This window comes from Zootoca vivipara, chromosome 2 (genome assembly GCF_963506605.1).
Source record: "Zootoca vivipara chromosome 2, rZooViv1.1, whole genome shotgun sequence".
Classification (NCBI taxonomy): Eukaryota; Metazoa; Chordata; class Lepidosauria; order Squamata; family Lacertidae; genus Zootoca; species Zootoca vivipara.
The window spans coordinates 94,698,210-94,719,932 of NC_083277.1; the positions used below are offsets into that span (position 1 = coordinate 94,698,210).

General features: G+C 43.5%; 1 protein-coding gene across 1 annotated transcript in view; it reads left to right on the forward strand.

The window, feature by feature from the left end:
- The window catches only part of FASN (fatty acid synthase), a 66,315-nt gene that overhangs the window by 16,034 nt on the left and 28,558 nt on the right, over positions 1-21,723 (forward strand). The window contains exons 4-15 of the mRNA XM_035104295.2: positions 521-694; positions 1,839-2,039; positions 3,851-3,973; positions 6,329-6,444; positions 7,536-7,670; positions 9,296-9,755; positions 11,094-11,281; positions 12,896-13,085; positions 16,060-16,154; positions 16,649-16,783; positions 16,885-17,088; positions 19,387-19,502. Coding sequence (XP_034960186.2) covers positions 521-694; positions 1,839-2,039; positions 3,851-3,973; positions 6,329-6,444; positions 7,536-7,670; positions 9,296-9,755; positions 11,094-11,281; positions 12,896-13,085; positions 16,060-16,154; positions 16,649-16,783; positions 16,885-17,088; positions 19,387-19,502 — 2,137 coding nt within the window. The remainder of the gene's footprint in view (positions 1-520; positions 695-1,838; positions 2,040-3,850; positions 3,974-6,328; positions 6,445-7,535; positions 7,671-9,295; positions 9,756-11,093; positions 11,282-12,895; positions 13,086-16,059; positions 16,155-16,648; positions 16,784-16,884; positions 17,089-19,386; positions 19,503-21,723) is intronic.

A 21,723-nucleotide genomic window follows, 5' to 3' on the forward strand; every position in this document is an offset into this window, starting at 1 on the left:
CAAACCTTGGCTTAGTGAAGACACACAAATGTTGGGCGTCCCAGAGAGGACCTTGCAGCCACTTTGCTTCTCCATGGTCTTTTTTTCCTTCTGGACTATTGGTTTAGCTTAGCATGAGAGATGGCACAGAATGACAACACCTGTGAGCTTCCTCCCACCATCCTTGCCCACAGCCTATCAGCAATGTGGTAGGGATCATGTGACTGAGTTCCATGGTTGCCTGAGTTCTGGGATCATACACACATTTCCTTACAAGCAACAATAGTTAAGATCTTTAATAAACTGCCTTTCCCCCCCCTTCTTGTCCCTACTCCTATGTCCTGGGTTGTGTTCCCTCCCCGCCCCAACCCTTTGGTTCATGGACCAAGCATCAAGCACTTGAGTGCCAAATGTTTCAAGTGACCTCACCAGTTCTTTGACCATTCCACACCCTGCTTTTCATTTCTCGCCTCCAAATATTCAATGATATTTATTATATTTCTAATATTTTCTTTCATTTGGTGGCCTTCTCCCCCTTTAGGAATTAATCCAGCTTCCATTCGGGGCACAGACACAGGTGTGTGGATTGGTGTGAGTGGGTCAGAAGCTGGTGAAGCGTTTAGCGTAGACCCTGAACAGTTGCTGGGGTACAGTATGACTGGTTGTCAACGTGCTATGTTTGCCAACAGAATTTCATACTTCTTTGATTTCAAAGGTAAGTTGGCATCTATGGAGGGCCAATGAACTGATTATCTCGTGGCAGGGCAGATGTTTGGTCAGACAGGGGAAGATGCAGTCCTGCTACAGGAAAGTTTGTAATATAGGTGAAAACAGGGTCGATAACAGTGCTGCAGAAGTCTTTAGTACAAAGAATATATATTCTTGATAGATGCTTTGCAAATTCTAATGGGCGAATTACTATGGCATTCATAGCACTTGACAAATGAATTGAAACTCTTTATGAGTAGGCAGGGCCAGATTTAGGTTTGATGAGGCCCTAAGCTACTGACACGGGTGGCGCTGTGGGTTAAACCACAGAGCCTAGGGCTTGCTGATCAGAAGGTCGGCGGTTTGAATCCCCGCGACGGGGTGAGCTCCCGTTGCTCGGTCGCAGCTCTTGCCAACCTAGTAGTTCGAAAGCACGTCAAAGTGCAAGTAGATAAATAGGTACCACTACAGCGGGACAGTAAACGGCATTTCCATACGCTGCTCTGTCATGCTTCCACATGACCTGGAAGCTGTACACCGGCTCCCTCGGCCACTAAAGCGAGATGAGTGCCACAATCCCAAAGTTGGTCACGACTGGACCTAATGGTCAGGGGTCCCTTTACCTTTTTAAGCTACTGAAGGTAATGGGGCCCTTTATATGTCCAGCTGTCCTTTGTCAACAACAAATTGTTGCTGTTTTTTGTGTTGAATATATGCTATCTCATAATTTATGGACCTAATAGTTATCTAAAGCCGTTTGCACATAACAAATAGGAGCCTAAACAACACAAACCACTGTTGGTGTATGTAGGTTTTATTTGTTTTTTATCTTATATTTTGGAAATGTACATCCAGTTTTTCCCCCTTTAATTCCCCCCCCCCCCAGGAGAGTGGGGCCCTAAGCTATAGCTTGTTTAGCTTATATGTAAATCTAGCACTGTGAGTAGGCATGTGTGGGTCAAACCAGGGCTGGAATTAATGTGCCACCATAGCTAACTTTCCTCTCTGTAAACAGAAGCTTCTCCTGTTACCACATCTTAAAGGTTTTATTCCCCAAGAGAACAAAAACTATGGCCTTAAGAAAGCTAAAAATGCAAAACAACTGATGGTGGCTTGTTGTCTTCTTTCTTTCATGGTTTTTGTTCCCAAAGGGCCAAGTATGTCCATTGACACAGCGTGTTCCTCTGGCCTTGTTGCTCTGGACAATGCTTACAAAGCAATCCGCAGCGGACAATGCGACTCAGCCCTTGTAGGCGGAGTCAATCTCGTACTGAAGCCCAACACTTCTGTGCAGTTCATGAAGCTTGGCATGCTTAGTCCTGAGGGTGCCTGCAAATCCTTTGATGCTTCAGGTAAGGGGTTTGTTTTCATATTTGGCCATGTTTCTGGAAGAGTCAGCAGCACTCCCATTTTTGAGGGTGTGTAAATCTCGGTCTCCTCTTGGTAAATTAAGAAGTCCCAGCTCTTTTCAGGATAACAAATATCGGAACTGACAACAGCAGCGTTCAGTTCTCCTCCAGTAGCTAAACCGTTTGGTTTTTGCTTTCTTCATTCTCTGATTTTATAAGCTTTCTGTCTAACTGGTCTTCAGAAAAGACCGAGAAGGCAACACTGTTCTTTCAAAGCTATTCTGCAATAATGAATTGCTTTTAATTGCTTTGTTTTGTCTAAGAACTTCGTTGTGGGTCTTAGACAAACCAAACTTGAACCGAACCAAGCAGGCATGGAAGGCAGCTTGTTCTCAAAGTACAGGAGTATTTTAGAATAATAGTCTGTTCTTTTCCCAAAAGATTGGCTCTTTAATAAGAAACTAGGGAGATATAAATAAGTAACTTCAGGGAAGCTTAGAGGGTGATGTCATACAAAACACAGCAAAATGGGACCAAATTATAAATACATAATACTAGGCAGGTCTGAGGAAACAAGAAAATGTGAGGTAACCTCAACTTTGTTTTTTTTCCCTTTTCAAATGAAAATACCTTCAAAGTTATGTATCATTGGTATCTTGCACTAGTTTGAACGTTGCAGTTAAGTAAAACAGGTTCTTCACTATGTGTGTGTGGGAAGACTTTTAACTAGCTGGAAAATTATAAATACACACGGGCCTTTTTTTAACTGACTGGCTGGGGAAGATCTTATCTATAACTTAATTGGATGATACTTTTCTCTAAATCATTTAATCTGCCTGTTAGAATACTTCAGGGGCAAATACCTCAAATCCACATAAAATTTATAAACAATACTGGAATAAATATATCATTAGCTATATATATATGACAGAAGTACAGTTACTTTAGAGGAACTACTAGGAAAAGTGTGAGACACAGACAGACGGTTAAAACTAGCACATTTTATATGACAATGATTTGTTTAATTTGTTTTCTTCTGTTAACCTTACTGATTCAAGTAGTTCAAGTGCTCAAATTTATTTGAACAGAGCATTATAATGAGATGAGGGAAAATGTAATCAGTAAGCTATTATGATCCTTATAAGTAGTTCTCACAGGAGTTTTTAAAATATTAAGTGGTTTTTAAATACCTTGAAATTAAATACTTAAAAACTAAACAAACAAGAATATAGGACTTCCTTCCTTCCGCTTCTTCTCTGGGCACTTCCAGACGGTCGTCGTTTTCAGGTGGAATTCAGTCACATACTGGCTAATTCAGGTTGCACAATTATATTCCACAACCTGCTTCCCCAAAAGATCAGATTTTTGTATGATAAAGAAAGTGTTCTGGAAAGTGGTGAATAATAACACTTCGATACAACGTCATTAACTTGCACATGGTCAAATGGGAGTGAATTCTCATTAAATAGGCAACACCGTCTGATCTCCCTGCAAACAAATCTGGATAAGCGGATGTGCCTTGTGTATCTCTACTATATTCTGTGAACCACCCTGAGATCTCATGATGAAGGGTGGTATATAAATCTAATATAAAAATAAAATCTGCTTTGTCTTGATGCCTTTTCTCAAAATAAGTAGGTTGAGAGGTATTTGAGTGCTCAGCCAATTTAAATATGATTAAGGGCTATTTGATGCTGGCTTTTGTGTTTCACTTGCTCAGCACCCTTGAGAAAGTAAGGCTAGAAACCCAACTATCTAAAGTGGATTACATGTGGGGTGGTGATGGTGCTTCTCATGTCTCTGGATTTCTGCAGGGAATGGATACTGCCGATCAGAAGCCGTGGTAGTTGTTTTCCTGACCAGGAAGTCCCTAGCCAAACGGGTTTATGCTACCATAGTCAATGCTGGGTGTAATACCGATGGATTTAAGGAGCAAGGTAAGATTTGTTTAAAATTAATATCTGGAGCTTGCGACATTCTAAGATGCTTACTGGTAGATGATGGAATGTAACCCAGTGGAGTTGGGCTAGGAATAGTCTCACCTTGTTCAGTTTGGGTGTTAACTGTTTTTTTTTTTTTGCAATTAGGAACATAGGAAGCTGGCTTATACAAAGTCAGACCATTGGTCCATGTAGCTCAGTATTGTCAACACTGACTGGCAGCAGCTCTTTAGGGTTTCAGAAAGGGGTTCTCTCCAGAGCTACATAGAGATGCCAGGAATTCTCTAGGATCTGCAAGCCAAGCTTGCAACAACAGCTGGTGGTGCTTATCTCCTCTTCCCCCTCCCCACCAAGCCGTTTTCCATTTTTTAAAAAACAAACAAACCAACAACATCCTTTTTGAGAAGCAACAACAAAAGTTTGTGTAAATGCCCGGATATTCAGTTAAAAATATGGAAGGTTAGATAGTGTGCCTGAAGTGTGGAGGGACTAGCAAGGCTGAAGGATGAGCAGCATTCAGTTTGCTGGCACGCATATCTGTCCATTTCCTTGGGAAAGCCGGTCTTGCTATGTGGCCAAGGCGCATGCTGCGAGCTCACTTATAATACATCCCTCTTCATCCCATGTGGGCTTCTGTAGCAGAGTGCTTTAGTTTAGACCAGGCATCCTCAAACTGCGACCCTCCAGATGTTCTGGCCTACAACTCCCATGATCCCTAGCTAACAGGACCAGTGGTCAGGGATGATGGGAATTGTAGCCCAAAACATCTGGAGGGCCGGAGTTTGGGGAAGCCTGGCTTAGACCCAAGCAATCCGTTAAAGATACAGCATCTCTTACTTAAACCTGAATGAATCCATATCCTTTGTTGTGAAAAACGAAGGTGCGTCCCAGTGACTGGGTCTGCTTTCCCTTAGATTTTGGAATGCGGTATAGTCATGTGACATCTAGGGAGCACATGGGAAGCACAGCTCTCTTTGGTGTTAGCGGCGATGGGGTGGGAGTGTTTCTGAAAGTAAGGTAAAGGGACCCCTGACCATTAGGTCCAGTCGTAACCGACTCTGGGGTTGCGGCGCTAATCTCGCGTTATTGGCCGAGGGAGCCGGCATACAGCTTCCAGGTCATGTGGCCAGCATGACACAGCCGCTTCTGGCGAACCAGAGCAGCACACGGAAACGCCATTTACCTTACCTATTTATCTACTTGCACTTTTGACGTGCTTTCGAACTGCTAGGTTGGCAGGAGCAGGGACCGAGCAACGGGAGCTCACCCCGTCGCAGGGATGCTCAATGTGAATTTTGTGGCATCCTCCTCAAAATAACATAGCAGCTAGGTGGTCCTTTATTCAAAGCACCTTAGGAGAGCCTTATTCCCTGATCGAACTGAAAAGCTTCCTGAATCAAAGCTCACAGACAGGAGCAGTTTTCCAAGTGGGTTTAAGCCGCTAGATTGGACTTAATAGAAGGGCACATGCCTGTTGTGTCCTCCTGATGCCCTGCTTCGCAAGTCTGGCATGTGGGATCGGAGTTGCAAAGCCGTGCGGGACTGGCAGGGGCCGTTTGAGAAGCAAAACATGCCCTGGGGAATTGGTCCCCCTCACCCCGCCCACTAGGCCTCTGACTATACAGGTGAAATTAGAATATCGTCGAAAAGTGCATTTATTTCAGTAACAAAACTTAAAAGCTGAAACCAGTACCCTGTTTCTCATATTTTAAGACATACCCATAAAATAAGCCATAGCAGGATTTTTAAGCATTCAGGGAATATAAGCCATACCCCGAAAATAAGACATAGTGATAGGCGCAGCAGCAATGCCGGCCGTGGCAGGAGGAGGAGGAAAAAAATAAGACATCCCTTGAAAATAAGCCATAGTGTGTTTTTTTGAGGAAAAAATAAATATAAGACATGTCTTATAATATGAGAAACACGGTATATGAGATAGATGCATAACATGCAAAGCAAGATATGTCAAGCCTTAATTTGTTGTAATTGTAATTATTTGTCGTTAGGCGGGTCAATTATAAATGGAATGTAATTAATGAAATGTAATAGCAATGCTTATTTTTGTATTATTGTAACTATTTGTTTTATTACTGTGGAATTTCCAAAAGAAAGCATTTTAAAAAATTAAAATAAAAATAAAAAATAATAAGTTGCATTACTGAAATAAATGCACTTTTCGACGATGTTCTAATTTTCCGAGTTTCACCTGTACATCATCAGACCGCTTCATTAAACACATGCTGCACTCAGAGGCAAATTCTGCCACAGCAAGATTTAGTTCACAACCTAAAGGAAGACATATGGATAATTTCCTTGTATGGACCCAGGGATTGACCATTCTTTTTGCTTCAGGTGTAACGTTCCCCTCTGGATGGATGCAGCAACAGTTGGTCAGTTCCCTGTACAGGGAGTCTGGGATTAAGCCTGAGGAAGTGGAATATATAGAAGCTCATGGCACAGGCACCAAGGTTTGCCCTCTCTCCATGTCCCCTGTTCTGTCTCTCTTTCCTTTCATTCAACGCTAGTTTCTTTTTGATTCCATATTATTTATCATAGTTTGGTTGGGAGCAATTAAGAGTTCCCATTTGACGCTTTGCTTTCATAGACGGGCAGTTCCCATTTGACACGTTCACTGGATATAACAGGTTACCTCCTCTCGCCTCCACTCACTCCACGATTCCTCTCAGTATGTTTCAGAAACATCCTGGTTTCGCAGTGTTCAATTCCTCCATGTGAACATGTTCAATTCCTCCATGTGAACATGTGTGGGGAGGCCTGGCCAAGACATTTTGGCCCCTGAGGCGAACTGCAAAATGGCGTCCGCCCCTCTCATTCCAGGGAAGAAGAGAGGAGTGAAGATCTACACCAGGAACAAGGGTGGGGAGGAGACCAGAAGCACCTCCTGTTCACCAACAGGGTGCTGTACAGGTGGTGTTGGGGGTGGGGGCTGCCAAGGCGGTGGCCGATCTGGACTCTATAATAATGCCTCAGCTATTGCTGCCACTGTAGCAGCAAATCAAATGAAAAGGTTCCAAGAACTCGGGCCAGGAAGGAGATTAATTATGAATTCTTCAAACTGTTGTTTGCTTAAGGTAATGAGACAAATTCCAGTTGAAATGATTTTCAAATCCAGGACAAGGCCCTGTTTCGTTTATTCTTCATCAGCTATAGTTTCATGGTCAAAGTGTACCAATTGGTACACAATTGATGAAGAATAAACGAAACAGGGCCTTGTCCTGGATTTGAAAATCATTTCAACTGGAATCTGTCTCATTACCTTAAGCAAAAAATAGTTTGGAGAATTCATAATCTCCTTCCTGGCCCGAGTTCTTGGAACCTTTTCATTTGATTTCCTGATTGCACCAAGAACTCCAATTTCTACAGTATTTTCAACATGGCTACTGCAGCAGCAGCAGCAGCAGCGGACATTGTATTCCTTTTCCCACACGCAGTTGTACACCTGCATACACAGCTGTTCAGAGAGAAATCCAAGAGAGTTCACCAGACTTGAAATCTATCCAGTAACTCCTCCTAACTTCCTGTCTTTCTCCATTTCTAGGTTGGAGATCCTCAGGAAATGAACGGCATCGTCAACGTCTTTTGCCAATCAGATCGACTACCACTGTTGGTTGGATCAACTAAATCTAACATGGGTCACCCAGAACCTGCTTCTGGTCTTGCTGCTTTAGCAAAGGTAAAAAGAAAAGAAAAGTTGATGTCTAAGTTGATGTCCATTAATTTGTGTTGGGCAGGAGTGTGTGTGTGTGTGTGTGAGAGAGAGAGAGAGAGAGAGAGAAAGAGAGAGAGAGAGAGAGAGAGAGAGGTGTTGAAGCAAAATCTATTGGGGGATAATGAAAAAAAATATTTTGGTTCTGATTAGACCTCAACAGACAAGTCCTCTTAGATCAGCTGGTTATGTAAACAAACTACTCTTTGGGGGAAGGTTTGGCTACCTTATTTTGTTTTCGTGTGTCATTATTTTTAATATTTATGATGGCTAGGGGCTTCAAAGGCTAGAAGTGAGTGGGTCTTGTTGTAACCCAGGCACCCCCAAACTCGGCCCTCCAGATGTTTTTGGACTACAACTTCCATCATCCCTGACCACTGGTCCTGTTAGCTAGGGATGATGGGAGTTGTAGTCCCAAAACAGGGCCGAGTTTGGGGATGCCTGTTGTAATCAAACCAATGCACAGAGGTAGAGCTGCACAACTTGCTCCCTTGGGATGAAAGGAGAGTGATAAAGTGGTGAGCAGAGGGAAGAGAAGTGGGGAGGGAGGTGAAAAGACAGAAGGGAAAGATGTCTTGAAGAGTCTTTCCTTGGCTTTGTATGGGGTTTGTGGCTGTAGGGTTCAGTGCAGCTGGGACAGATAGAGGAAGCAACATCTGCAGTGGAGATTTGTGACCTCAAGAACATTTGCTTGCTTCAGCAAATAAATTCTCCATTTTCTGTCATATTTATTCATCTGTCAAAGGAAAATGTGCCCCGGTGGTGCATTCATTGCTATGCAAAATAATGGTGACACAAATAGCGCTGTCCTCTGCATATCTGCTTGTAAGTGAGTTCCATTGAGTACATGGGGCTTATTCCCAATTAAGTGTGCCTAGCCAGTCTCTGAAGCCTAAAGCCTTGACTCATTGCAGTGCAAAACCGCAATGGCTTTGTTTCACAGAAGCTCTGTGGATTTTGTCTGTAGCAGCATTTCTTTCACAATACACTTGCCCCGTGACACCCATCATTTCAGCAGCCCTGATCAACACGTTTGCTTCCACCAGTGTGTACAGTTCTGAGCCAGTCAGAAAGCACACATTTTAAAAGGAAGAGGGACGGAACCTTTGAAAAGTAGGAAAGAATAGCTGGATGGTGAGAAAGTAAAATGTGTGGTATGGTCATAGCAGATAGGATCATAGCTCCAATACCTCTAATCAATCGACTATAATTAATGTGTCACAGCATATAATACAGCAAAATTCAGGAATTAGATGAATGGGAGCTACAATTGAGAAACAGTTTCTGGACGAGCATTCTGACTTGCTTTAAGGCATTTATCAAGTTACTTCACCATTCTCAGTAGAAGATACAGTAATTCTGACCTGCCAACTTCTGAGGAGTTGATTACTCTGATATGTAATTAGATATGGCACAAGAAAAGGTGCTCAGTGAGGATACATGTCCTGTTTATATATTAGTAGATTGAACTGCAATGATTTCTAATGTAAAATTTGATTCCTGAGGATCTCAAGTTTCTATCCCAAACTATGCAAAATATGCATGATTGAAAAATGTTCTTCGCCTAAACTGTTATGTTCTCTATTTCTCAGGTGGTTCTCTCTTTAGAGCATGGTCTGTGGGCACCCAACATTCACTACAACACCCCAAATCCAGATATTCCTGCCTTACACGATGGTCGTATACAAGTCGTTACTAAACCAACCCCCACAAAAGGTCACCTTTGTGGTATCAATTCCTTTGGCTTTGGAGGCTCAAATGCCCATGTCATTCTGAGGCCCAATGAGAAGACATCTTCCTCCCCGGAGACTTATAAATTGCCACGATTGGTGCAGTTTTGTGGAAGGACTCAAGAAGCAGTAGACACAATAATAGAACAGAGCAGAAATCTGCAGCAACACGCAGGACTTCTGAGCATGCTCAACGATATCTCTGGGATACCTGTGTCATCCATGCCTTATAGGGGCTACACCTTGATTGGCAGCGAGAGCGATGTGAAGGAGGTTCAGAATGCTCAGTCCTCAGGGCGGCCCCTGTGGTACATCTGCTCAGGTAAATTACATACTAATGACACATGCACTCTCTTTTTGTTTGAGCCTAGATTTCTAATTTTGCAAAGTTTTATGCCATGCCAAATAGCCTTATGATTTATTTATGCTCTGGTTATCTCCCGCTTGGACTACTGCAATGCGTTCTACGTGGGGCTACATTTGAAAGTGACCCGGAAACTGCAATTAATCCAGAATGCGGCAGCTAGACTAGTGACCATAGCTGCCAAGTTATCCCTTTTTTAAAGGGATTTTCCCTTATGCTGAATAGGCTTCCTCGCAAGAAAAGGGAAAACTTGGCAGCTATGCTAGTGACTGGGAGTGGCCGCCGGGACCACATAACACGGGTCCTGAGAGATCTACACTGGCTCCCAGTACGTTTCCGAGCACAATTCAAAGTGTTGGTACTGACCTTGAAAGCCCTAAACAACCTTGGTCCTGTATACCCGAAGGAGCGTCTCCACCCCCATCATTCAGCCCGGACACTGAGATCCAGCACCGAGGGCCTTCTGGCGTTTCCCTCATTGCGAGAAGTGAGGTTACAGGGAACCAGACAGAGGGCCTTCTTGGTAGTGGCACCCGCCCTATGGAATGCCCTCCCAGCAGATGTAAAGGAAATAAACAACTATTTTACATTTAGAAGACGACTGAAGGAGGCCCTGTTTAGGGAAGTTTTTAAGGTTTGATGCTGTACTGTTTTTAATATTTGGTTGGAAGCTGCCCAGAGTGGCTGGGGAAACCCAGCCAGATGAGCGGGGTATAAATAATAAATTATTATTATTATTATTTAATACCGTCATAAGGCTGAATAGCTCACACCGATTATAGGAGGCACACATACACACATAGAAAGAGAGAGAGATTTAGGAAAGTGCCGCTGCTCAGTGGCAGAGCATCTGCTTTGCATGCAGAGCGTTCCAGGTTCAGATCTCTATCATCTCCCAAGTATGGCTGTGAATGTTCCCTGTCTGAAGCCTTGTTGATATGGACAATACTGAACTAGATAGACCAATGGCAGTAAAAGGCAGCTACACACACTGGTAGTATGAAATGATGCTTCTAGCTAGTTAGAAGCAGTGCTGTTTTTCTAGAAAAAGAGGTGCTAGGACTCACCATGAACACCTCTGTTGTTCTCTTATAATGGCAATGGCGCCCACCTGAGAGGTGCCGGAACTGAGTTTTGGTGAGTTCCAGCTGGAAAACAAAACCCCTGGCTAGAAGGGTTTCATATATTTTACATCTGAAGCACCACTCTCAATGTCAAAGTAAAATGTCACATCCTCGTGCTCTTCACATACCCAGCAGCGCTAAAAGGTACGCCTCTGCTTGTTCCATCCCATAGGCATGGGCACTCAGTGGAAAGGAATGGGGCTTAGCCTGATGCAGCTCGATCTCTTCCGGCAATCCATCTTGCGTTCAGATGAGGCTCTGAAAGACACAGGCCTGAAGGTGTCCGATCTACTCCTGAGCACGGATGAGAACACTTTTAACGACACTGTCAATGCTTTCGTTGCACTTGCTGCTATTCAGGTAAGAAGGAAGGTCTCCCTCTTTGCTTTGCGCCTCCCATGAAAAGCGACTCTTCTGATGGCTCACTGTTTTCCTCATCAGTTCTAGTGATGTATATCATGTAGACAGTCATCTTTACAACCCACCTTTCAGCCAGGGATCTCTGGCAACAGGCTCCAGTTTCCATGCGAAAGGCTTTGCTTTTATTCTGGCACTGCGTAGAGCAGGCATGTCAAACCTGCAGCCCTCCAGATGTTTTGGCCTACAACTCCCATGATCCCTAGCTAGCAGGACCAGTGGTTGGAGAAGATGGGAATTGTAGTCCAAAACATCTGGAGGGCCGCAGGTTTGACATGCCTGGCATAGAGGAAGCAAAATGGAAAGGGGAGCATTTCTGAACACTCCCATTTCATCTTCTGAGCTGTCCTGTCCTTAGCCCTTTTAAGGTGGCCGAGTGAGGATGTGAGCCTTGTACCTGCATAGCCACACCATCTGCTGCCATTATTCTGCAGGTTGGCACATAGAGACAAAAGTTTTGATGTTAGCTCAGGGTCTTGCTCTTTGTTGTTGCTCAAGAGCAGCAAGAAATGTGCTAAAAGTTCTGCTAAGTGGATGTCCGGATTAGAGTGTGACAATAGGGGGATGTTTCTGTTGAGTACATTTAGTGATGGGATCTTGGTGTACACTTTTCTACAGAGCTAGGGAAAACAACAGATTCCTTTTTAACAGCAGGCATTCAATAAGCTGGATGGGAGGAGGAAAAATTACTAGATGTGATTTTTTTAAAAAAATAAAGAAATGTGAGTTAAGGGTCAATACTATTAGGCATTTCCTGTTTCCAGGGAACAATGTTTTGTAGTGAGCAGAGTATTAGATTTGGGCCTGGAATCCTCACCCAGCCATGAAGCCCACTGGGTGACGTTGGGCCACTCGTTCTCCCACGGCCTAAGCAGGCCGTTGTGAGGATAAAATGGGAAGTGGGGGAAAACACTGTAGGCCTCTGGAGCTCCTTGGGGGAAAGGTGGGGTATAAATGTAATAATCAACAAAAATAAAAGATTCCATCCCCCAGGGTAGGATTGCGTATGCTGTTCTACATTTTGAACCTGCTTGGCTCCCGCTAAGGAGGAAGCAAAGGGCAGCATGAGGGCGAAGAGGAAGTGAATGTGTAGTGTGTGGGCCTACTAGGAGATGCAACAGACTGTGGATTGCATAAAGCAACTGATAAGCAAGATTCCCGCAAGTGTAGGAATAGGATAAGTATTCAGCAATACCTAAAGCATTGTGTTGATGTAGAATGAAGAAGGTAGTAGAGGAGGAGTGAAAAGGAATTTTTTATGGCTATGGCACTGAAGTGCTTCCAACACATGGTAAAAATTCCCCTCCTTTCCCATACTTTCAAAGGCCATGTTTAGAGCCATTTTTTTGCAGCCTGTCACCTCCCTCTCCCCCTTTTTTGTATTTTAACCTTTTTTCCTATTGTTGCTTTTAATTGTATTGGATGAGTTCTGCAAATCACATTGCTTGTTTTTATGTAAAAACCACTTTGAGGCCACTTTGACTGAAAGAAAGCGGCACGCGAGAACGCCACACAAAGGCATAAATAAAAGACTGCAGCCCATTTTCTAATCCCCAGATTGCACAGATCGATCTTTTAAAGGCCATGGGTTTGCAGCCTGATGGAATTGTTGGTCACTCAGTTGGGGAGCTAGCCTGTGGCTACGCAGATAACTCCTTAAGTCACGAAGAGGCTGTCCTTGCTGCCTATTGGAGGGGCCGGTGCATCAAAGAGGCCAAGCTACCACCAGGAGGCATGGCTGCTGTTGGTAGGTAACTAGATGTGCTCTATTATTTATTTGTCAAATGATCTATTTTAATTTTACCTTCACTTCACAGGACTTAATGCAGTATGGGGCAGGTTTAAAGAGGCTGGCTTTATCTACCCTGGGCAATATTTGATAAAATTCAGAAAAATATCAGAGTTTTTACGGATTGAGGTTTCCTTGCTGTTACATGCCATTAATCGGCCTCCAAATGGGCATTCTGTAGACCGGTTTTGTGATGCTTAAAAGCAAGCAAGCATTCATAAAGGCATATATAATATGTTTGGAAATTGGTTATGTACAACTGGTTGATTATAAGTCACTTGGCTTATAAGGAGTTAGATAATTGGTCCATCTAGCTTAGTAATGTCTATATGGAGTGGCAGAAAATCTCCAAGGTTTCAGATAGGGTTATCTCTCATCCCTACCTGGAGATGTCTTGGATCTTCTGGAATCTTCTGCATGCAAAGCAGCTGCTCTACTTCTGAGCTACTGCCAGCCCCAAAAGTCTCTTCTTTTCAGATTGGTACCTATACCTACTTACATAGTTTCTTTCGCTTTAGCAAGGTGCTGTTGGTATTGCACATTGTAAGATCAGATACAGTGGTGCCTCGCTAGACGAATTTAATTCGTTCCACGGGTCTTTTCTTATAACGAAAAATTCGTCTAGCGAATCATAGGAATGCATTGATATATTTTTTTGCCCATAGGAACACATTAATTGAATTTCAATGCATTCCTATGGGAAACCGCGATTCGCTAGACGGATTTTTCGTAAAACGAATTCGTCTAGCGAGGCAACCTCCGCTCGAAAAATCCTTTCGTTAAGCGGAAATTTCGTTAAGCAGGGCATTCGTTAAGCGAGGCACCACTGTAGGAGCATTTTTTTTTACACATGAAATTCAAGCATCACAAAATTGTCTCATAACAATTCATCTTCTTTATACTATCTAAATAGTAGAAAATAACTATAAACTATCCTAACGCATAGCACAAGGTAGTATTGAGACTCTCTAGTAAAGCTACATTTCAACAAAATACCCTATGGAACATTTCCTTTATAAAGTATTTATTTTAAAATTGGTAAGAGATAGACCTTGAAGAGACTGTTACGAGGGCGATTGAGAGACAGGATTGTATTAAATCTGCTATAGTTTAGGAAGCTCCTTAGCAAGATCTCATTGAAGCCTGTACTCAAAAGGTTTTATAAAAAGGACAACTTATGTGCCTCAATCAGACCATAATCTGCACGGGTAGCCAAAATGATGCCTGCCCAATGTTGTTGGACTACAGCTCCCATCAGCGTTACCCATTAGGATAGTGGTATCTCCATCACTAATGAATTAGTGAGGTTCTACAGGGTAAGTGTTGGTGCCTAAGCCTCAGAGACTCAGTTACAGATAAATATTGTTACATATACAGGCAGCAATGATTGCTTGGTTGGTCAGTTTATGAGCCCTTGAGGTGCTACAACAGGTTTTTATACTGATACAGTGGTGCCTCGCTAGACAAATTTAATTCATTCCACGGGTCAATTCTTATAACGAAAAATTCGTCTAGCGAATCCCATAGGAATGCATTGAATTTTAAAGTTTTTTTATTTTTGCCCACAGGAATGCTTTAATTGAATTTCAATGCATTCCTATGGGAAACCACGATTCGCTAGACGAATTTTTCGTAAAACGAATTCGTCTAGCGAGGCAACCTCCACTAGAAAAATCCTTTCGTTAAGCGAAAATTTCGTCTTGCAGGGCGTTCGTTAAGCGAGGCACCACTGTATTGCACATTGGTTTCAGTTGGCTTTGTGTAGCTTTGGAAGTGTATTAACTGTAAGGGGGAAAGGTTTGTGACTGGACCTCCACTGCTTTGGGTACAACCCAACATATGGTCAGTTTTTATCTTTTGCTAGATTAACTTGATTTCTAAGCATCTAACCTCTGAGCATTTTAGGACTCAGTACTTCTGAGTGAACATGCATACGATTGCACTGCACATCTACTTGTAAATGGATTAGGATGTGAGATTTGGGCAACATTCAATCTAGGTGTCTGGAGAAACATCCTTTCCTAAGAACCTGTGTGTGTGTTGAGATCAGCGGCTGATTCTGTCGTTGGTTGTTCCACATCCAAGATAAATCTAGTATGTGGCAACCAGGGAGAGGACTTGTTTTGTGGTGGCAACATTTAGGAGTTTCTGGCTCTTACTAAAAACCCATCAAGTCAAGCAATTATAGGAGGTGGGGTGGGTTAGTTGCCTGTTGTTGTTTTGTTGTTTTTAAACCACACTGGTATTGGTGTTTCTGCTGTAGTTTTTACTATATGTTTTATAATTGTAGTTATTGGTTTTAAATTTATACTATTGTACCCTGCCATAGTGCCACATTGCAATGAAAGGCAGGCTGAAAATATTTTAAATAATATAAAATATCATTCCTGGTCCTCACAATTCCTCTAATGTGATGAGGGATTCAGTTCACACTTACAGATGAACTTACCTCAGTCACAATTTCTAAAACTATTTCTGAACCAAAACGTAGCCATCCTTTGAAACTCACACTTCTCTTAAATTTGAAATGCAGCTCTCCAGCTATGTAATGTGTTTTTAAACAATATTTATACTGGCATATATGCATATAACATATTTGGGGGAATTGCTTGGGGGGGAAATATAATTTTTTAAAATAAAAAATCACACTAAGGACTTGGAAAAAAATCAAACTGAAGTGGAGAATCAAATTTATGATTGGAAAAATGAGAAACTAAGAGAGACCAATGCTGACATATTTGCCCATCCCTAAGTATTATGCAGCTGAAATGGTTGTAAGGAATGTGTTCTAGAATGTCTAGCCTAGTTCCAACAGGGGAATAAAACACTAGGAAATTGGGAGTTGTTTGGCCTCACTTGCTCTTAGGGAAAACTTTCTTCAGGACTACTGCTAATATGGCTGAACTCACCCAAAGCAATCTGTCTTTTACAGGTCTGACGTGGGAGGAGTGCAAACGCAAGTGCCCTGCCGGAGTGGTGCCTGCCTGTCACAACTCTGAAGACACCGTCACTGTTTCAGGGCCTCAGGTGAGAACTTAGTATGAACCAATACTTAAATTGCTACATGTTTAGGACATCGAGTGACGTGTCCTCATCACTGGATTTTTTTCTCGGGCCAAACCTCAGGAGGTCGGGAAGAGGTACCTGATTAAATAATGTCAAATGGAATTGAGAAAGCAAACTCGCCAGAGGAAACGCTATCACTTGCATCTGAAAACGAAGGCTAGCATTAAACTTAACGCTAGCTGCCTGAATCTAAAGATTTGGTAAATCCCAGTCAGCATGCAAAACTCACCTCCTTCCAGCTGCAGTCCATTTCTTGTGTTCGAGGCCCCAAAGTGTTGTGGGGCTTTGGGTTTATATAATGGATATGATTGCATATACACATAGGAATGTCGGATAAGCCACGTACGAACGGGTTACAGAGAATGATGGTCGCTTCACAGGCAGAGGCTTATTGCAATGTACCAGGCCCTTGTAACACCTGTCCGATGCTATTTTTTTTTTCTCGCTTTCCTTAGGACTCTGTGGCCAAATTTGTAGCCGAGCTGAAAGCAGAAGGTGTATTTGCTAAAGAGGTGCTCAGCGCAGGAGTTGCTTTCCACTCATACTATATGGCATCCATTGCACCAGTGCTGCTTAGTGCCCTGAAGAAGGTAATACTCCAAAATAGCTTCTCACTAGGGGGGAGGGTTGCACATGCATTGTTTTTTGCTTAAGTCTCCTGCCTCATTTTTCTTATTTTCTTTATTTCTAGGTTATTCCCAGTCCAAAGCCTCGTTCCTCCCGTTGGATCAGCACTTCCATCCCTGAATCTCAGTGGCAAAGCGATCTGGCTCGGAACTCTTCTGCTGAGTACCATGTGAATAACCTTGTGAGCCCAGTCTTGTTCCAGGAAGGCCTGAGACATATTCCAGAAGATGCTGTGGTCGTGGAGATTGCCCCACATGCCCTTCTACAGGTATTACGCTTGGGGTTCACTCATGGCCTGAAGCTGCTGAGGCATCAGGACAATATTCTCCTTTTCTAGTGGCTACAATGGTTTCCACTCTGGTTCCCACCACCTTCCCTCATCAGTTATCCTAAATTTCCATGCAACTTTCCCTCAAGAACCTAGTAATTTAAATGTATTCATCCACTGCTGTGTATACGCCAGAAACCAAGGAGAAGAAAAGAAGAATCCAGCAAATTCGATGAATATAATGTGTGAGAAGAAAGTGGCAGGGAGGATAAATGAAATAACATCTTAGGTTGTGATCTTAGCGTTTGTTATCATTATCATTAAGATTTCTTAGTCGCTTATTACCAAGGTTGCCAATAAACTTACATTGAAAGACATAATCAATGAAATTTTGACAAAATTAGAGGTATTTTCTGTCTTCTTGCAGGAAGTGAAAGAATTGATGACAACAGATAGGGTCTTTTTTGTTATTGTTCCTCAGGTGTAGGACTCCTTCCCAAAAGAGATCTGTGTGGGGCCTGCTGTCAAGACCCACCCTACTGTTAGGCACACTTAGGTGGTAACCTCAGGCAGCAGAATTGGGGTGTTCATGAAAGGGCAAAATGTGTTTGTCACTTAGTTTGTTCTTGTATTTTTACTTCCAGGGAGGGGAAGATGTGTTTGTTTGGTGTTCAGTTGACAGAATAACTTTACTGGCCTTCAGTACTATACACCTTGACTTGTGGCCACCTTGGGCAAAAAAATGTCTTGAGCCTTTCTCGCCTACGTTATAGTCTTAAAGTGCCAGGTAAAGGCTGTCCTATTTACCTGAGCTTTTGGTGACTGCTGACTTCAGCTTGCATAGCTGTTACGGTAGTTCTTATGGTTCGTTGGTAACTTGCGTTTTTTGATACGATGTCAGAGAATAATTCTCCTTCGGTAGTTTTAATGGTAGTTTTGTTGTCTTTTAAATAAGGGATGGCAGGGATTTTAGTCCTGCAACATCTGCAGGGCCACAGGTTCCTCCTCCCTGCTTTTGCATAAGGAGTAGCAGTTTGTTACTGAATAGAGATGTCGGCATTGATTTGCCCAGTGACTCTGTCTGAAAACAGCGGAAGGCAGCTATATAGAATTTCATAAGAGTCTACTCCCAGCATTGCATCAAGAGCTGCCCGTGTTGCTGTGGAAGGGGCTGGGTGTAGTCATTCCTTCCACTTCATTGGGGCATTTGGAGAAAAGATGGATAGCAAGCATCTATCATTGTGGTCCCTCTAAATACATGCCTCCCACAAGAGTCATGCCTAGGCTATTTTGTTTGTCTTCTGATTGAGATCCTTCTAGTGAAGGGAGACTGCTAATGGAGGAATTTTACTGTATTGGAATGCGAGTTCAACAATGAGGCTCACTCCCTGCTGATAAATGGCAGGCTTGGACTGCAATCCTAAGCCTTTTTTCTTGGACGTTAGTTCTGCTGTAACCAATAGAACTAACTCCCATGTAAACGTAGTTTGGATCAAGGCACAAGTCGTATTTTGTGGCAGGATTGAAAAGGAAAAACTCGTCTTGACAAAATGTATTTGTTTGGGGTGCCTCTTAAGGTTCCTTGAAGCCATAGCTCATTTATGGAGAGGATTCGGTGTACTAATGTAAATGCAAAGGTTTGGTTTGTGTAACCTAAAATTATGCAACAGTTATTAAGCTCTGTTGCTCTCTTGGCTGTTTTGCATATAACCTCTTTTCCAGTTTTTCTAGTCTAGTCTGTGGTTTTCTACTATGGATTCACAGTGTAAAACACAGCCTATAAAACCATGCATGTATACCAGTGGTGTTTGCTGGAGTCTAGTGTTGTTGTTGTTGTTTAAAAAAATCTTGATTTGTGTTTTACTTTTGCTGAGTGCTGGGTGTCTGTAGATTTTTTCCAGGAAATGCCTAGGATTCCAAGTTCCTTGAGCCAATTCTGTTCATGGGATACTGTTGCTGGTTAAAGTGAGGTGGGAGGGAGAGGATTTCCATTGATTCCTTGTTCCCCCTATATTCTTCCAAAAACTGTTTTGGAACAGCATGGGTGGTGGTGCCAAGGGCTGTAATTAGCAAAAATCACCATATTCAGCAGGAACCTCCACTGGAGAAGTCCCTACCATTTGCAGAAGGCAGGATATTATTGTTATGTAAAATGGTATTTCCTTCTGGGGTTGCCAACATTTTTCTCTTGTACAGCCAGAAAAACATTTGGCAACCTTGGCTAATGGTCTGTTTTAGAAGAAGGGAGCCAGTGATTTCTTTTCTTTTCTGATAACATTTTGAACTCCACCTGCCTAGGCAATCCTGAGAAGAGCTTTGAAGCCAACCTGCACCATTTTACCCTTGATGAAGAAAGAACATAAAAACAACTTGGAATTCTTCCTGACACACATTGGAAAAATCCACCTTACAGGGTAAGGAGATGAGTGAAAGCTCATGCGAAACATAGGGCAATAACCAGCTCTGCTTGCACAACAGACTCCGATGAGCCCAATGGAAACTTCCTGTTAACCTCCAGCCCCTTGCGCACCCTCAAACTCAAATCCAGACAAGGGTTGGGGGACCCTCCAGAAGAGCCAATGGAACTCCCATTGTGCAAGTGGAAGTCATTTTTTGGAATAGACTGAATTATACCTTTAGTAGTCCCTCCCCCGGCTATGTTGATACCTTAAAGCAGGATTGAATAATAATAATAATAATAATAATAATAATAATAATAATAATAATAATAATAATAATAATTTATTATTTATACCCCGCCCATCTGGCCGGGTTCCCCCAGCCATTCTGGGCGGCTTCCAACAAAACACTAAAATACAGAAATCCATCAAACATTAAAAGCTTCCCTAAACAGGGCTGCCTTGAGATGCCTTCTAAAGGTCTGGTAATTGTTGTTCTCTTTGACCTCTAGTGGGAGGGCATTCCACAGGGTGGGTGTCACTACCGAGAAGGCCCTCTGCCTGGTACCCTGTAACTTGGCTTCTCGTAGCGAGGGAACCACCAGAAGGCCCTCGGCGCTGGACCTCAGTGTCCGGGCAGAACGATGGGGGTGGAGACGCTCCTTCAGGTATACTGGACCGAGGCCGTTTAGGGCTTTAAAAGTCAGCACCAACACTTTGAATTGTGCTCGGAAACGTACTGGGAGCCAATGTAGGTCTTTCAGGACCGGTGTTATGTGGTCTCGGCGGCCGCTCCCAGTCACCAGTCTAGCTGCCGCATTCTGGATTAGTTGTAGTTTCCGGGTCACCTTCAAAGGTAGCCCCACGTAGAGCGCATTGCAGTAGTCCAAGCGAGAGATAACTAGAGCATGCACCACTCTGGAGAGACAGTCAGCGGGCAGGTAGGGACTCAGCCTGTGTACCAGATGGAGCTGATAAACAGCTGCCCTGGACACAGAATTGACTTGTGCCTCCATGGACAGCTGTGAGTCTAAAATGACTCCCAGGCTGCGCACCTGGTCCTTCAGGGGCACAGTTACCCCATTCAGGACCAGGGAGTCCTCCACACCCGCCCGCCTCCTGTCCCCCACAAACAGTACTTCTGTCTTGTCAGGATTCAATCTCAATCTGTTTGCCACCATCAATCCTCCAACTGCCTCCAGACACTCACGCAGGACCTTCACCGCCTTCACTGGTTCTGATTTAAAAGAGAGGTAGAGCTGGGTATCGTCAGCATACTGATGGACACCCAGCCCAAACCCCCTGATGATCTCTCCCAGTGGCTGCATATAGATGTTAAAAAGCATGGGGGAGAGGACAGAACCCTGAGGCACCCCACAAGTGAGAGCCCAGGGGTCTGAACACTCATCCCCCACCACCACTTTCTGAACACGGCCCAGGAGGAAGGAGCGGAACCACTGTATGACAGTGCCCCCAGCTCCCAAGCCCTCTAGACGGTCCAGAAGGATGTTATGGTCGATGGTGTCAAAAGCCGCTGAGAGATCCAGCAGAACAAGGAAACAGCTCTCACCTTTGTCCCTAGCCCGCCGGAGATCATCGACCAGTGCGACCAGGGCAGTTTCAGTCCCATGATGAGGTCTGAATCCTGACTGGAAGGGATCCAAATCGTCCGCTTCTTCCAGTCGTGCCTGGAGTTGTTCAGCAACCACTCGCTCAATCACCTTGCCCAAGAATGGAAGATTTGAGACTGGGCGATAGTTGGCCATATTGGCCGGATCTAAAGATGGTTTTTTAAGAAGCGGTTTAATAACCGCCTCTTTCAGCGGGTCTGGGAAGGCTCCCTCATGGAGAGAAGCATTCACCAACCCGCGAAGCCCATCGCCCAGCCCTTCCCGGCTAGCTTTTATAAGCCAGGATGGGCAAGGATCAAGGAGACAGGTGGTTGGCTTCACTCGTCCAAGCAAGCATGGGGATGAATGCCATGGGGGGAAGTGCTGCAGGGCCATTTATGGTATACGAGCATAGTAGCAAAATGGATAGGGGTTGCTTTCATTCAGCTGAATTGAAAACCTACTGTATTTGTTTCAAAAGCTTTGTATAGGATCCAGCTTTTATATCAACATACAGTGGTACCTCGGTTTAAGTACACAATTGGTTTTGGAAGTCTGTACTTAACCTGAAGCGTACTTAACCTGAAGCGAACTTTCCCATTGAAAGTAATGGAAAGTGCATTAAT